Source organism: Vipera ursinii, assembly GCF_947247035.1.
Source record: "Vipera ursinii genome assembly, chromosome: 1".
Lineage (NCBI taxonomy): Eukaryota > Metazoa > Chordata > Lepidosauria > Squamata > Viperidae > Vipera > Vipera ursinii.
The window spans coordinates 285692052-285710319 of NC_139512.1; the positions used below are offsets into that span (position 1 = coordinate 285692052).

The following is an 18268-nucleotide window of genomic DNA, read 5'->3' on the forward strand; positions in this document are numbered from 1 at the left end:
GATAAAATATCTTTCCTCTAATTGTCATAAACATCAGAATAGTCACATGTAGTTACTTTACCAAATGCCCATTTAGAGATAGTCATTTAATTTTAGTAGAAATATGTTATTTAATTCACAATGGTGGGTGTCCTGTTATAATTTTCCTCTTGAAGACCTGTTTTAAGACCTTTCCCTTTTTACGTACCTTTGTGTTTAAGCTAAACCTGGATTATATGCAGTTTAGATACTCTTTAAGGGACGCGGTGGCTCAGTGGGTTAGGACGCTGAGCTTGTCGATCAAATGGTCAGCAGTTTGGCGGGTCAAATCCTGAGTGCCACGTAACAGAGTGAGCACCTGTTACTCGTCCCAGCTTCTGCCAACCTAGAAGTTTGAAAGCACGTAAAAATGCAAGTAGAAAAATAGGGACCACTACAGTGAGAAGGTAACAGCGTTCCGTGCGCCTTTGGCATCTAGTCATGCCGGCCACATGACCACGGAGACGTCCTCAGACAAGTGCTGGCTCTTCGGCTTTGAAATGGAGATGAGCACCGGCCCCTAGAGTCAGAAACGACTAGCACGCATGTGCGGGGGAACCTTTACCTTTATAGTACATCTATAAAGTTGATACACTCTATAAAATGAAAATGTGGCGACAAGAATGTGTTTTTATTGGTCCTACTACATATTTCTATCCACAAATGAGGGACTTGTCTAGATAATTTACAAGGTGCTTGGAAGGCTGTTCACCTCCATTGGCAGATGTTTTATATTGAATAAGCAAGGTCAAATCCAGAACTTGAAGAAAAAGGCAGTGGTGGTGGAATTAACCATTAAATGGCATATAATATACAGGTAACAATGGGGGGGGGAAATCCCTTCCACAATATGACGAGATTCAATTTTCAAATTAATATGAACCCTCTATGGTAAGGCTTATCCTAAAGACACATGAAACATGACTACACTAAAACGCTCGCAGCATCTTGGGTTGATCAGAAAAAAGCAGTAGATGAGTACCTGTTTCTGGGCTCTATCTAAACATTGGACACTTGTATTTAGGAACATTCCTCCCCTTAAAGTTGCTTATATATTTTATTCTCATCACATCCATTGAGAAATATTGCTCTGGACAATGTTTTATTCAAAGAATTGTGGAATTGGTTCTTATAGGATTTGTATTGGAGTCCTATTAAGGTGGGTAAATTTTAGAAAACAGGAGATTGAAGCTAAAAAACAGTGGTTCTGCTGTATCTTTTCTTGCTGAATCTTCATTCCAAACTTAGGGGTTAATGTAGGGGTTCTCAGATTGTGGGTCATGGCTAACCAGAAGTTATCAACAACTTAGATGGATGTCAAAGGTTTCTTCTAAACCTGATCAGACTTATGCAGGCAAAGTAGGAGTGCTCTCAAAATATCAACATTTTGAAAGTTTTGAAATCATAATCTCTGTTTTTGTCCTTATTCAATTGCTTTTTGTCTAATGATTCAAGCCACTACAGAAGAGACAGCTCCCAAGAAAATGAAGTAAAATGTTTAAAAGATATGTGAATTTGAATTAATGTGTCTGAAAGGATGGGTTTTTACATGGCACCAAGGAAAAATACCCTACAGCATTCAAATCCAAAAATGTACATATAATACAGCTCAACTTTTGCCTGAACATACAGCACCAAGCAATTTATGGTCATTCAACTGTTACTGATCTTCAGCTTCCAGCTGCCTTGTCCAACATGGGCAATGATTAAAAATGTTAGCATATTTTGTCAACATCAGGAAAAGGATTTCCTTGCTTGCAAATCCTAGGTCCACCAGAATATAGTGTAGCTTTCAATATTTTATCTGCTTTGATATACACTTAAATATTTTCAGAAATTGTGTACTGTCATTTACTATTTTAAAAAAATGGCAGCCTTACATGAGTTTGTGCTAAAGGATAAGATACCTTTCTCAGAAGAATACCAGAATACCACGGATTCATTTATATATATTAATGAATATTACATATAGGTATAATTTCTTATTTGTAAGCATGGTCATCTGGCAGGCCTTTAATATTTGCTTTATTCATTTGCATTCACTTAAGATGATATTTTTAAAAAGGCAGCATAATATGCAGTTAAACTAATTGGATGTTTTGTTAATTTTGGGGGGTATTACGCTACTAATGTGTTCTAACATGGGATTTGTGGTTCTATTTTTCCCGGACTGATTCAATAATTAATATCATAAAATGGAAAAAGAGAGCAACAAATACCAGCCAATTGGCCTTTTTATTTGAAGGCACTCATGTTGTAAATTGCATTCTCACCTTCCGTAAGGAAAATTTACTGTTGTAATAAATGTGGTGAAGTTCCCTTTCAAAAGATTTACACACTGAAATATTTAGAAAGATGTAGCTGACTTACAGAGAAGGTGCTTGCTGACCATCCCAGTAGTTGGCAGAGAAATGTCAAGAACTGAAGCAAGAAAGGTGGGGCTTTACAAGAGTGGACAGCTTTTTTCTACTCTGTATCTTTTGGACTTTGGCCTCCCTTTTAGGAGGCTGGGTGCAAATCAAGCCATAACAAAGGTTAAAGTGTTATACAGTTGAAGCCCAGCCCAAATCTAGTGAATCTGGATAGCAAACTGAGATCAGCGAAGGTACTTGCAGTACAGATTTTGTTACTTCATTATCTTAAGGACTTAGATTTGTGCAAGTGAGATCTTGTGAGATCCAGTGATCAAGAGATTCAGTGAGATCCTCACTGAAATAATTTCTCCAGAAAGCAGTTGTTCATTCTTTCTTCTTTTTGACTTTTTTCTCTTCAGTTTTTCTGTAGGAATCTGATTTTGCTATATAGGTAAGCGCTCCTTTAGTGACCACAGTTGGAATCAGCAACTTGGACATTAAGTGAAGTGGTCATTAAGTGAAACTGAAACTCAGCTTTCCTTTGCTTTATAGAGCTGCGAAGGTCATAAATGTGAGGATTGGTTGTAAACTTTATTTTTCATTACCATTGTAACTGCGAACAATCACTAAATGAGGGTAGTCTCTACATGAGGATTGCTTGTATGTAATTGAAATATAAGATCCTTAGTTATTCTGGAAAAGCGATCTATACTTTAGCACAGGGGTCCCCAGCACCTGATCCATGGACCAGCAACATGCCAGCAACATGCCAGCAACTGGGCTATGCAAATAAGCAAACCCCATCTGCAGTATCCAGGCAGAACACAAAACTACAACCCCTCTGCTCCATGGAAAAACCTCTCTCCATGGAACCGGTCCATGGAACCGGTGTCTGGTGCCCCAAAGGTTGGGGGGGCTGCTTTAGAAAATGATTCCCCCATCAGGCCTTAGCAACTGCAGGAAACAGGACTTCCCTCACACCTTCCTGACAAGGGACAGCAAAGAGAGGAATTCTCTGGAATAAAATGGGTGGCTTCTGCATGCATAATGGCTCTTCCCAAGAGTTGCAAGGAGGGTGTAAAAGGTTGTGGACCGAGGAGGGTTTTGAAAGCCTTCCTGGTCATGGGAATCAATCAGATCAGATCTTGTATATCCATCCACAAGCATTCCTTTACAACTAGGACCAGTTTCTTCCTTTCCTTGTTTTTATTAGTACAAACTCTCAAAATGGACAGATAGAAAAATGCTTTAAGGTTCATGTACTTTCCTTGTCTTTCTCTTCCACTTTAGTATACACCTACTGTATGATTCTTTCTCCTCTTTGGGTATAGAAAGAATTAAAGAACTATAAGAACTAACTTTGTATCTGCCAATGTAAGGCTTGTTTATTTTTTTATTTTTTTTATTTATTTATTTTAATCCCATTTATATCCCGCCCTTCTCCGAAGACTCAGGGCAGCTTACACTCTAAGCACAAATCAAATGTGCTTAGCAATAATTGCCACAAACTATTATGTATCTTATTTCAATTATTTCTTAATGAAATTTGCTGTGTCAAATTGTGTGTCTGTGGGCATATATTTGTTACTGAATGGGACAAGATGATCTTCCCTAGAGTTTTCTTAATTGCTTTTGGTGTTTTTACCCTAAAACAGATGAAGCACTCAGATGAATACTTTTTTTAAAAAAAATTGATTATATTTGTAGATTTTTTTTAAAAAATAAGACAATTTCATGATCTTCTTAAATCTTCTCTAAGCTCAAAAATGTTGGCCTTTACTTTTGAGTTAATAAATGCCCTGCATAGCTCAATAAAAACAACAAGGTTTGAAATGCATGGCGTTGTTTGTACTTGATTATGTACTTGACTGATTTATTAGATTTATTACTTGCTTTTAGGTTTCGATTTAGGCCTTAGATTTTAGTTATAGAGCTGCATTAGGGTTAGATTTATAATCTGATTCAGGAGCTCAAGGGAGTATGTATGCAGCGTTCTCTCCTCCTATTTTACTCTACAAAGACACCCTGTTTAATAGGTTGGTCTGAGAGAGAGCAATTGTTCCAAAGTTAGCCAATCCGTTTTTTATTTATTATTAATTCATTCAATTTCTATAGCAATCCAACTCAACCAGTTGAGTCTGGGTGGTTTACAATTCTAAAATTCCAAAACAATTAAAACAGTAAAAACACCCAGAAAAGTTTCCCTGACTGAGGGCACGCTAGAGGTTTCACACAGTCTTTAAATCTGATCCATTTGCTGGTTGACAATGCAGCTGATACAGAACAGGTCAATCTTTAAGATGCTACAGATTCTTGATGCACTTCCTCAGGATCTACTGTTCTTTTTTTTCTTTTAGGGAGTGTTGTCGGTTTTTTGGAGACAACGGCTTGACACTGAAGGCATTTTTTACCAAGGCAGCACCTTTTGGTGTTCTTTGGACACTCACAAACTACCTGTATTTACATGCAATAAAAAAAATAAATACTACGGATGTTTCCGTGCTGTTCTGCTGCAACAAAGCTTTTGTCTTCTTGCTTTCGTGGATTGTTCTCAGGGACAGATTCATGGGAGTGAGGGTAAGTGGTTAATAAACTCTTTTTTTCTACTCTCACCAGCATTGGTACCAGTACAGATCTTTTGTTTAAACATTTATAGCAGTATAAAGCATTTAATTTTATGCATTAAAAGCTGATTTCGTGTTATAAAGTTGTTCTTAAAATTATTGCTATATTACCATTGTATTAGCCTTGGCGTCCTTTAAAAGTTAGTTAATTTTTCATGACTTGAAACATGTATCTTTTTCTTAAATAATTTTAATCTCTCAGTTTTCATAGAGTGACATCTCTTAGAACCAAAATTTAAGGTTTCTGTTTTCTTGACTTTGTTGTTGAATTTATTGATTTCAATTCCATATTTCTTCTATTAAGGAGATTTCTAAAACTTAACTTTTATTGGCAGTCAATAAAAGTAGATGATAGATAGATAGATAGATAGATAGATAGATAGATAGATAGATAGATAGATGAGAGAGAGAGATGGAAATGGAGATGGAGATGGAGAGGAATAGAGATAAAGACAAGAAACAATCCACCATTCCGCAAACTAAGAAAGAAAGAAAAAAAACCAGACTCTGTCTTATCAGTGAGTTCAGCAGCTGTCATTCAAGGTCACTTACTCTCCCTTTTTTTCTTAAACTTCAAGGGTATTCTCAGCCGAGATACTTAATTCAGCAGCAGCCTTCCATTGTTGTCCTACTTAATTCAGCAGCAGCCTTCCATTGTTGTCCGCTGCTGCAGTTCCAGGAGAGGAGCAGTTTAAAAAATCCGCACCCCTCCCCCACTTCTCCACGGCTTCAAATTCTTCTTATTTCCCCCCCACCCCCAGTTTCCAGCATTTAAGGATTCTCAATCTTCTCACCCAGGCAATCCTCCAAACTTACTTTCAAGATCTTCCAAGTGACCACCCTGGCTTGTTTGTTTTTTTTTTAAAATAAATCTTTATTTACATTTCGTGTTAAAAACACACCATACACCGACAAAGATAAAAAAAAAACATTTACAATATACAAAAAACGAAGATTTTTTTTTTTAATTGGCCACCCTGGCTTGTGATGGCTCACAATGACCGTCTGACAGCTGCTGGTCCGGGAAGCTTCTGTCGGCTCTCCTGTGCTGCCAAAACTATGCCTCCCTTCCTCACCGTCCCTACAGGACAGCTCTGATCTGTCTGAAACTCAGACAGATCCCCCAAGCAGCTGAAAAGCGACAATCGGGAGCTTCCAAACAATGTCGTCCCGCCACGGCACTGGCACTCAAAAAAAAAAAGTAATAAATGTTAATCACTGTCCATCTGGAATATATAATTGAAAGAGGAAGCTTTATAGAGTTCACAAAGTTAATACTGTATGGAACAAAGCTGTGACTGAATCTGGATGTTCTGGATGTACCTCCCAGAAGGTAACAAGGAAAACAGGTCGTGAAGAGGATGTGTAATGTCCCAATGAAACTGAATAATATAAATTTGAAATATTATTGTTCCCTTGATTCAGCTGATTTCTTATCTTCTGGATGAACGCAAACAGCTTTTGAACTTTAAAATTCTTCAGAGTTTTAAATAACAGTAACAAAAAGACCCTTTCTCTTTATAAATAGAAATATAAGTAGAAATATATATCAAAATCCCAAGATCCTAATCAGAGGGCCTCCCCCCAAGAGGCACTTTTTAGCCTTCTACCCTGTCTATTTTTGTATCATGTGTCTTAAGTTAGCCTGTGAAATCGGTTTGACTGTACATTAGTTTTCTTTTCAAGAAATTTGTTAACATCATATTTTTTCTCCTAACACCTTGTTTAAGCTTAAACTGTGAGTTGGCCTAAGAAGTTACTATTATTAAAAAGCCAATCAGTGTTGAAAATAATAAAATAATAATGTCATTGACTGTGATCATGAGGCCTCCAGCTAATTAACCAAATGTCATCAACTGTCTTTTCCTTTAATTTTTATACATTTTCATGGCTGGTTTCCAATTTTTTCTCCATTTTTAAAAAATCTGGATTGACATTCATTCTTAGTTATGATGATGCCAAAATTACAGAAGCATTGTGACATCACAACTTAAGCTATGACCTTTTATATTTGTCTTGCTATGTTGCATTCAAGTACATAACAGCAGAGTCACATTATGGTATTGCATTGCACATTTTCACATTTACCTCCTTTGTCGTCTCACAGACTTCTATGCTAGGGTACATGAATGTAAAAAAAAAATCTTTCAATTGAAGAGTACATTGCCGTTCTGAGAGCTACAATTCTTTATCTGCTAAGTTACAGCAATAGCGAAAGGAACCTCCTTCAAACGAGGCAAGCAAAGTGATAAGGAGAACATTCAGACCTTAATGTCTCACTAACTATTTAAAATATTTACCAACGTCTGTACAAATAAATCTGTACAAATATTTTTGTAATAAAGAACAAAGTGAGTTCACATTTACTTTGATCTTTTTGACTTAATGTTACTTAATTTGTAAGATCAGGAAATATAAGGAATTTTCTTGCTAGGTACTACTTATGTCAGGGGGTTCAAATTGTTACAAAAAGTTGCAGCTTTTTGTGGTACTACTGCACAAGGAGACTGCAAGATAGAGGTTTTTCTCCGGGTTTGGGAGTTGAGAGACAATTGCTTGCAAACACAGCAAAGACGTTTCAAGGATACAAGTTCACAAAGCCTCACTTTCTAATGGCTTTTGAAAATTGCTCATTAACTATTTCTAAGCTATCAAACGCCTTCAGAATTACAAGCTTGAAAATGCTGAGTAAATATGCCTTTAATCCTGAATAAAAGAAACTTTAATCATAAGCTAAATAATTTAAAGAATCTGAAATAAACAGCTAAAAGTTAAATAAGAATTTGATCCTAGAAAATTTTAAAGGACAAAATTGGAATATTGAAACTTTTACAGTAAGATTTTGGAATTAATTATAAAGAACAAACAACTTCTCATGGGAAATAGATTCTGTTTTCATTTTTACAAGACACAACAAAGCAATTGTTAGCAATTTCATGATTTTAAAAACTGAACACTAGTGGAATCTAAAGTTTTTAGGCAGAAGAAAAACTTTGAGAATGGTAAGATGTTGCAAAACTTTATAACCATGAAAATACTGAAGGAGGCTTTTGAAAAATGGAGTCAGAAACTCGTAACAATATCAAAATCAGTAATGTGTGCTTCCATAGATATCCAGAAACTCTTATAGACAAAATGACAAATATAGAATAAATTTTATCTGAAAAGATAGAGATAGTATTAGATAGGTTAAGAGAGATTATGTTTTGCTCAATCTATAAAAGAAACTAGCTGAATTTTTAAAATTTAAAACAGAAATACAAATGACAAAACGAGTTACCTGGATAATATTTTCCTATTGGATTTACAAAAGGGGCTTCTTAAGCCCTTGAAGAATTCTCTATAATTGGACAAAGAAGAAATGACAAGAAATCAAATCCTACACTACTACTTGAATGAACTGAAGACTATATCTATCAGAAGTAAAAAGAAGGAATATAAAGTTGGCTTATTTGATCAAAGTTAAAACAAGATATATTGTTACTTCTGGCAGTTCTTTATGGACTTTCTGTTGACAATCAGATTGAAAAGATGATGCTTTATCAATTTGTCTATAGATAAGGGATAAGATATGAGATGAAGAGATAAACATTTGTAACCTTAGAAGAAATGAAGAGTTACATCATGTTCAATGTATTGTTCTGTTCTGTATTACTTTTTCTATAATCCTACTACAGGTGCCTTATATAAGGGTTCAGTGCTTCAGACATATAGATCTGATAATATACACAACTGTTCACAAACTAATCTCTCAATATGGTATGTTGGCATATAACTGTAAAATGGAACCCCTGGCTAAGTTTGGTTTTCATTTTAGTAGCCTTTTGTTTAATCTACAAAGTGCATAAGATGTACTAATTTAAGTTAAGCTTATGGAAAAATTGTCTTGGCGCTGCCTAAAGTCTTAGGAAAAAACACAGTTTAATGGTGCCTTCTGTGTTACCAGGAGCTAGGGGGACATTAGAGCCCATTAACATTTTGCTTCTGTGTATCCAAAACAGATTGTCGCTGCTATACTTGCTATTGCAGGGATAGTTATGATGACTTACGCAGATGGATTCCACAGTCATTCAGTTATTGGAATAGCACTTGTTGTGGGATCTGCGTCAACATCAGCTCTTTACAAGGTAAGTATAGTAATAGGCTTAAGTTTAATTAGTCTACAGGTCTGAATTTTGGGTATACAGCCAAATATTGCGTGACCAAATGTGTCCAAGTTCTGTTTTCAGTTCAGTTCATCCTCTAAAGAGTCATGTTTTCACAGAGCTGCTACAGAATTAAAATTTCACACAGAGGTAGTTGAATCAAGTTGTTATCCCTATGGAAACTAGTGTAGGCTTTCACAGCCGGTATCTGTTGGACAGTGTTGGGCTTCAGGATGTACTGACTGTGTCCTAAACAACAGACTTCTTGATATTTCACCAGCAATGTAGACTGGCTGGCTATATAGATTACCTTGCCTTTGAAGATGACAGCCATAGTTGTTGGCAAAACTTCAGGAAATCTGTTGTTTAATACCATGGTCACTAAACCTTCAGGCTCAACACTACTCAATCTATGAAAACGGTTTAAAGAAAAATTGTTCACACTGTATGTAAAAAAAAAAAAAGCAGCAACTGTGTAAAGGAAGAGATCCTGGAGCTGCTGAGGGACCAGATTCTTCATCACTTCCAGTTCCAAACTCAGAAAAGAACTTAGAAGTTGGTTAGGGAAATCTGCTTACAAGCTGCTGGTTTATAACACAATACATAATAATAGGATTAGAAAAATCTATTTCTGTTGCTAATATGAAGGAAAAGGAAAGTGAATATATAAAAGAAGATTGTCTTACTTACTGATTTTTACAACAAAATGGAAATGCTTCACTTTGGGAGTAGGAAAAGGACAATAGATAATAAGGAATGGATAAGGAAAAGGCATTTACTTTCTGTTCCCCATTCATCCACTATAGCTAAAAGTTCAAAATTAATCCAAAATTATGGAGTGTTGGTATTATTTGTAAGCATGTGTGAGTAGCACAACTATGCTTTTATACAAGAAGAAACATACCAAGAGTATTCCAGCACCTCTTCTTGGGCTTCAGTCTCAGTATATAACTCTACCATTAACTCATGGACATTGATGTTCATAAGAAATGCTTAGCTGGAAATTTTGCAGATTATTGTCTATGTCATTTGGACACATTTTGCAGTCATGCTTTCATGAGTTTCTTTACCATAAGGAACAAAAATTGTGCACTGCCAACCTGCAACATTTCTGTTTGTGTGTTTGTGTGTGTGTGTGTGTGAAAGCTTCCATGGGTCCGGGTTATTTACGGGAGCACCTTTTGCTGGCGTTAACTTCCCATCGCCCTGTGCGCTCCCACAGAGAGGGCCTCCTCAGGGTGCCATGGGTCCGGGTTATTTACGGGAGCACCTTTTGCTGGCATTAACTTCCCATCGCCCTGTGCGCTCCCACAGAGAGGGCCTCCTCAGGGTGCCATCGGTCAGGGAATGTCGACTGGCGGCCCCCAGGGGGAGAGCATTCTCTGTGGGTGCGCCTGCCCTTTGGAATCAGCTTCCAGTTGAGCTCTGGATGGCTCCCGACCTTCGCTCGTTTCGCCGTGACCTGAAGACTTGGCTATTTGAACTTGCCGGCCTGGACTGAGGGACTGGGATTTTAGATTTTAAATTTTAAAAAAAATTAAATTTTAGAATGTGTTTTTGTTTAGGGCTATTCGATTTAATTCTATTTTAATTTTTATACATTATGTGTTATTTATTTTATTTTTATTTTTATTTATTTTAATTCCATTTATATCCCGCCCTTCTCCGAAGACTCAGGGCGGCAGTGGCGTAGCGTGGGTTGTCAGCACCCGGGGCAAGGCAACCGGAAGCAAAAATAGAGGGGCGGGCGGGTGGTGACATCACGGCACCGCCGAAAAGACGCGCCCCGCAGCGGCGTAGACTTTCCAAGAAGAGTCACGCGCATGCGGGATGCTTCCGGGTCCCTCTTGAGGGCGGCTGGGCGGGGCTCCGACCTGCAAGAGCCGCTGCATTCAAGCTCGTTCGTGAGCCCTGCTAAATAAAGCCACGCATGCGCACGAAGCTAGGCCGGCCGGCCGGCCCGTCTTCGCTCGGCCAAGCCTGCCGGGGTGCCTGCGGGGCGCTTGCGGTTGGCCTGAGCCTGGGCGGAGAGTTGGCTGCTTCTATTTATTTTATTCAGTTTATGTGGCCGCCCATCTCACCTGCCGGACTCATTTCGCTTTGCAAGAAAGAGCAGCTCAAGAGCGGAGCCAAGCCAACTCTGTGCAGCCCTTGGGGCTCCCTGAGCAGCTCAGTGCGAGCGCGCCCCCCCAGATGTTGCGCCCGGTGCGGCCGGCCCCCCCTGCACCCCCCACGCTACGCCACTGCAGGGCGGCTTTACAAACTTAGCAGTAGCCTTCATTCTATGTATATGCCTGCTTATTAGGGCTTTCACACACACCCCAAGCGGCATTATTAAAAAGTCAGCTTAATTGCCCCCAACAATCTGGGTCCTCATTTTACCTACCTCGGAAGGATGGAAGGCTGAGTCAACCTTGAGCCTGGTGGGACTCGAACCTGCACTAATTGCAGGCAGCTGGTGTTACTTAAGGAGGCATTAGCCCACTGCTTCACCAAGGCTCTTATAGTTTATAGTTTTAATTGCCCTGTACACCGCCCCGAGTCCCTTCGGAGAGGGGTGGTATATAAATCTAAAAAAAATAAAAAATAAAAAATGAAATAAATATCTTTAAACAACCTTTCCCATGTTTCCCAGAAACTTGGACAAGAATTGTAGTATTTGTAAACCAACAATATTTGAAGAGATTAAGTTACAGAAGACTGATTTAAATAATAGCATCACAGCTCCTTCCATAATGGGCTTGAAGGAGATTACATGAAAAAAAAAATGACTTAAGAATTTAACATAGAGGTTTCTGTGCTTCCAAGAACTGTTTAATGAGAATTTAATTTCTTACCAGACATTGCAATGGAAATGTCTGCCACCAACTGGTGATCTAAATATGTTCTCTGAAATCCTTTTCTTCAATTGAAAGGCATGGTTTCTTTTCATTGTTCTTTGCCATTGCCTGTCTTCGTTTGGTGAAATGAAACAGTATTGGTGAGATGACTCAAAAATAAAGACTTCAAGCACATGGCTGGCCAATATGAGAAGCATAACATATAAATACAGCATTCAGATTTGCTATATATTTGAACATATGTATGTTATGTAGAACAGCATATAAATCTGTTGTTTTATGGTATTTGCTTGTGAGATAACCAAAATAAAGCAAAGATTTAAAAAGTAAGGTTAAAGTATGAAATTATTTGGCCATACAAAGCTGGTTCTTGTAAGTGTGTATATGTAAAAACAGAAATCAGCTTTTACATTAATATTTTATAAATGAAACTTGTTATAGCTTTTTTATATTCTGAAATACATCATCTGGGAAGTACATGGAAGCAGTAAATAGTTCCATGCAACAGCATTTTTTTAGCACATCAGTCTAACCCAAAGTAAAAAAAAATGAACCTCTACTGTTCATTATAACAATTTGTAGCCATTTTGCTTACTATTCATAAGAGCTGGAAAGAAAACAGAAATAACGGAGTGATCAAAGGATGCCATCAGAATAGGAATCATTTCAGGAAGAACTGTGCAAGCATTAAGTTTTATATTATATGTGCACGTCTGAATGGGAGTATGAATGGACTGAAGTAGCATACAGTAAATCCAAATAATATTTGCCACCTAGCAATGGGGTGTACAGCTAAATATTGGTAAAAGTTGTTCAATGACATTTATTAGGTGATCTGTCCAAAAGGTGAGGTGGGATTTATTTCAGTCAAATGAGCTGCTTTGGAAGTAAAGTGGAATTAATCTTCTAACTAAAAGGCAGTTTGTTATTCCATAAATCTAAAAAGTGATTTTTAGATATAATTACAAAGCTATATGGGAAAACATCTACTTTAGAAGTAAATGCACAATTAGTATTCATTATTAAACATGAATAAAATCCAAATTACATTATATCATTGAGGTTACATGGAAATCAAAGTGAAGAAATATATTTATTCTTCTCACTGCTTTCAGTGAGGTAAATTTGCTCCTAATTCATTAACTCATGAGACTCTTGCTGATATATAAATTTCTTCATTAAAACATTATTAAATTTGTACCTTTTAAGATTTCACATGTAATTAAAATTAAATTTGCAGAACATATATTTGTAACAGTAGCTGATAGATGTGTCCCACCCTTACCATAAAATTTGTTGAGAAAGTTATGGTTTTACTGCTTGTATTAAATAGCAAAGCTTGAGAACAAAACTAAAACTAACTTGTTTATCAGTTCACATTATTTAAAAATGCTGTATTACAAAAAAGGCTATGAAATGGTTGTTAGTTTCTGAGGGATAGAATAAGTAACCTTTATATTTACTACTGACTAAGTAACTGTACAAAAATCAATATTACAAGGCTGGAATGCACTTCTGTTCAATATTGCACTCATTTATAGGAATTTACCTAGCAATTTTAGCCACTTTTTATGTCTACTACTATGAAATTAAAATATAAACTGCAGGTTTTTTTTCTGGTGAACATTTCTAGCCAATCTTCAAGTTCAGTGCTTGCAAACAGTTTAGCATGAAATTGCTTTGCCAAATTTACAAAAGTCTGCAGGAAGTTCTGGAGACAGTACATTCAATGTACTGCATAGCTTCTCTTGAGTTGCTTTCCATCTTTGTTGGAAATGACAGAATAGATCCAGAATGGATTTTAATAGAAGTTGTTTACCTGGAAACGTCTAGCTGTTTCTGAATAACAGTGTAAATAAGACATTCTTTTCCCCCCTAATATACCTGCATTACATAAGTATGTTTTAAATTAGAAATGCACATTAACGTAAGTGTTTATACATGGTAAGAAGTTCTTTAGATTTTGCTTTTCAGATTGTTTTTCTCTCTATGTTACAGGTTTTATTTAAGCTTCTCCTGGGCAGTGCTAAATATGGAGAAGCTGCCTTATTTTTGTCAGTGTTAGCTATTTTCAATGTCCTTTTTGTTACCTGTATTCCTGTCATCCTTTACTTTACCAAAGTTGAATACTGGAGTTCTTTTGATGCCATTCCTTGGGGAAGCATTTGTGGATTTTCAGTCCTATTATTGAGTAAGTAAATGTTGCTTAGTTATAATAACGGCATCCATGTAAACAATTACAGTATGTTGGATAGTTTAAGAAAAAGAAAGACTGCACATCATGCTTAAAGCCTATTTAATCAATCTAATTTAATGTAATCCTATGCAACCTATTTTTTTGTTTAAAATGATGCCACTATTCCTGAGATATTCACAATGGTTTCTCATTTTACCCAACAGCTATTGAGAAGTATATTGCTTCCAAACCTTAGTGTAATATATAGCCATCATATCTCATTATCATTGTAATTTTATCCTCCATAATTTGACTAACATGATGGTTCAGAACTGACATTTAAAAAACTATTGCCAAGTGTTTTATCTAAAAGAAAAGTAAGAGGTTAACCTCTCATACTGATAGCAATTTGGTGAGTAAAATATATAATAATGAGTACGATAACTTGTATTAATAACTATTATATCCTTTTAAGTGTGCATTTAATAGATTATTTGACATTTAATAGATTATTTGACACTTAATAGATTGTTGGATAGAATTAGCCTTGAGAAAATATAATTGAAGGAAAATATATTAGCACTCTTCAGGCACCTGACAGGTTGTCACATGGAAGAAAGTCAGGACTTCTCCTCATTTGTCCCCAGAATGTAGGACTGGGTCACGGTGGATGCTGAGTCAAAAGACCATTAAAAGGTCGACAGCTCAGCAGTTTGAAACCCAAGGGCGAGCCACTTGATAGAATGAACTCCCATCAATTTGCACAAGCTCCTGCTCACCTAGTAGTTTGAAAGGATTTGAATGCAAGAAAATAAATAGGTACTACTTTGGTGGGAAAATAACATAGACATGAAAGAAGCACCCTTGGACTTCCCCTGGGCAATGGTGGTGTCACTGACTAATACAACCTGAAAGCGCCTTGGTATGTGCTTTGGACATGAATGTAGTAGTAGGAGATGGAATGGACAAATTGCTGGAAAGAAGATTCTTACTGAATGCTAGGGGGGAAAAATCCTAATAGTAACAATGGTTCGACAGTGGAAGAAATAATCACAACACCTTGTTGGCTACCTTCCGCTGGACAGGCTGAAACTGATATTTGTCAGAATTTTTTAATGTGAATTCTTACATTGAGCAGGGGGTTAGTGTTATCACGGAAGACCTCTTTCAACTCTAGGAATATTTAATTCTAACATCACTTATTAGATAATTTTGATTCCCATCAGCCATGTGCTCTGGTGCAATGACTTACACAGAAACTTTCAATGACAACAGAATGGTCCTCATAATGTATCGGTAACCAAGATGAAAGTAATTCTCTTCTAAAATTATCTATGTTAGTGGCCTTTAAAATTTAAACTCCCATTATTTAATCTTTATGAGTACTGCTTATGTAAAACTATTGTGTAATTCCTCAATATTCTTCTATTTGTATAAAAGAATAAGTGCAGCAACAAGGTAAGTATGCATTATGGGTACATCATAAAATAGACAAATTAGCCAATTAAAGACCATTTTCACTATAAATACATGCAGTTTGAATGCTTTCTGAAGTAAATTTAATTTGGGAAGGGAGAATGTGCAGGTCTGAATAAAATAAGACCAATCCTGCAGTACATATCTGGCACTGGGTCCAGATATGTCCCTCAGCATGTGATACACAGTAGTTTCAGAACTCCTGTATTTTCATCTTTATGTACAAAGGTTCATATCAATCTAAATGTGGCTGCTAAAAATAAACTGGTTAAATTTGTAAAAAAAGCACTTAGTAGCAAAATAATTCTAAAATGAAAAATATTATTTCTTATTTCAGCATTCAATATTATATTAAATTTTGGGATTGCTATTACATATCCTACCTTGATATCTCTTGGGATTGTACTAAGTGTACCTGTAAATGCTAGTAAGTATACTTTTCCATTAACAAATGACATATAAATCAGGATGTACATGTTTTATATGTAAAGTAGAATACACTGTATTTAAATAACCAGAGTTTATTTTAGCAAACGCTTACTCCTTTTAATTTCATAGCATTAGCCTTTCATGGCACTAACCATTACACTAAACATTTAATTTGTCAAACATATTTATTTCGAGATTTACAGTTTCTCTCTCGATACGGTATCAAATCTTAGAGCATCACCCATTTGTTTCAGAGGACAAACAACAGGAAAATCCCTTAATGGGTTGTTCTCATGCGGAGTTTGGAGAGTGGTGATTTGAAGTAGTAATTTCCTACTTCATAATGTCAAAATATTCATGTTTTGTTTATGAATCAAATGTTAGTAAAAGAATTTATCTTCTTTTCCTTTAGTGTGTGTCTGGCCAGTTCCCATTGGGTGATTCTAGTTGCAAAATCCTTCCCCTGGTGACATCTAGGTGTGCTGCTGGACAGTTGTGTTACATCTAGCTCCCTAGGAAGCTGCCTACATCATGACAACCACTTCCATTGTGGCAATTTTCGGAAGCACAAATTAGATTTTATTCAAGTCCATATGGTTTTGTGTGATCTTGCACAGTGCTTGATCTCATCCAAAATGTGTGTTTGATAATCTTAAGAGCATTTTAAAGAACATTACTCTAAAAAATAATTAGCACTCTGCATAGAAATCAATTTGTTTGGAAAGGTCATGTTTCTGAAGCATGGATTTCCTGCTGCTACTATAAAGGAAGAGCCATACTTGTTAGTTTTTTAAAATTTGCTCAGTCTATAGACTACTAATCACTCGATTACTCAATTTTCCATCTTAAACGTTGTTGGTAACCGTTGCAATAATGGCATGATTACCAGTCACATCCACTAGCAATTTCCAGAAGCTGCCAGATAATGAATTAGATTGGGAGTTATGGCAAGCTCCTACTCAGAGATCTTACAACAAAAAACAGTCCCCACCAATGTCCCTCTTTTATGTAGAAGAAGAGTTGGTGGACAACCATCTTAGAGCAATGATAAATCTTATCTGTAAGCTGCCCAGGCCCATCTTATAGGGGAAATGGGCAGCATAAAAAAATAAAAAAAATCTTTTTGACAATCTTCAAAACATTATTTGCCATTATCTGCAAAATAAAGACTCTTTGATGCAAGGTAAAGCTAGCCCAGAACTAACCCAAATGGAATGCAGAACTTCACCTGGCAACTATCATAGACCATTCAAAGAAGTGAAGTCAAAAACCTCAGTGAGTTGATAAAATGCCCAATTCCACTAGTAGTGTTCAGTTTTATATGACTTGGCTACATTTATGGGCTCTTGGTTTGTGAGAATGAAATCCAAATATTTTGCTATTGTACATGTATTACCTAGATGTGTTTTATTCTATCTATAATGTTATCTGTTCAATATTTTATGCAGTTGTTGATCACTACTCGAGTGATATTGTCTTCAACAGTGTCCGTGTAATTGCCATTGTCATAATTGGCTTGGGCTTCCTCCTGCTGCTTCTACCAGAGGAGTGGGATGAGTGGTTAATAAAACTCCTTACCCGCCTCAAAGTGCGAAAGAAGGAAGAAATTCCAGAGGGAAATGGAGACATTGTTTCAGGATTGCAGAATAAAAGTAGAAGAACGCGCCCCTCCATGTCATCTTTCACACATTAATATTATTTTATGAACAGTCCTTAATATTGTATACTTTAAACCATAGCTTTTTCCTTGCAAAGCACATACGTTCAATACAGTAAATATACACAGATGTACAGTTTTGATACTAATAAGAGTCCATGTTTCAGCATCACTAAATTGCTTGCACTGTTTTACATTCAACCTTTCACTTGGGAGAACTCTCTAAAACATGAAACTCTTTTTAAATGAATGTAATGTCTAATGATCTTTGCATATATGATTTTATTGATAAACCGCGAGATGGAGGGCATACATTTTGAACATTATGTACTGAATAATACATTGCACACTGTGATTTATGCGTGTGTGCATGCACACACACAAACATATATACATACATATATATAAATATATATAAATACAAACACATATATAATGAGAAACAAGTATTATGCTTATGTCATAAGCTTATTTTTTATGAGAGCTGCACATGAAACATTTGCAAATGAACCAAAATAAGCTATTTTGGGAGGAAGAAGGGGTGGGAGG

General features: G+C 36.4%; 1 protein-coding gene across 2 annotated transcripts in view; it reads left to right on the forward strand.

Annotated features, from left to right (window-relative positions):
• Positions 1-17755, forward strand: part of SLC35F3 (solute carrier family 35 member F3) — a gene marked incomplete at both ends in the record, with an annotated part of 128742 nt that extends 110987 nt beyond the window's left edge. For both annotated transcript variants that reach the window (XM_083379496.1, XM_083379497.1), the window contains 5 exons: positions 4730-4949; positions 8998-9123; positions 13980-14172; positions 15971-16060; positions 17511-17755. In XM_083379496.1, the coding sequence (XP_083235622.1) occupies positions 4730-4949; positions 8998-9123; positions 13980-14172; positions 15971-16060; positions 17511-17755 (874 nt within the window). The remainder of the gene's footprint in view (positions 1-4729; positions 4950-8997; positions 9124-13979; positions 14173-15970; positions 16061-17510) is intronic.
• Between the last annotated feature and the right edge of the window lie 513 nt (positions 17756-18268).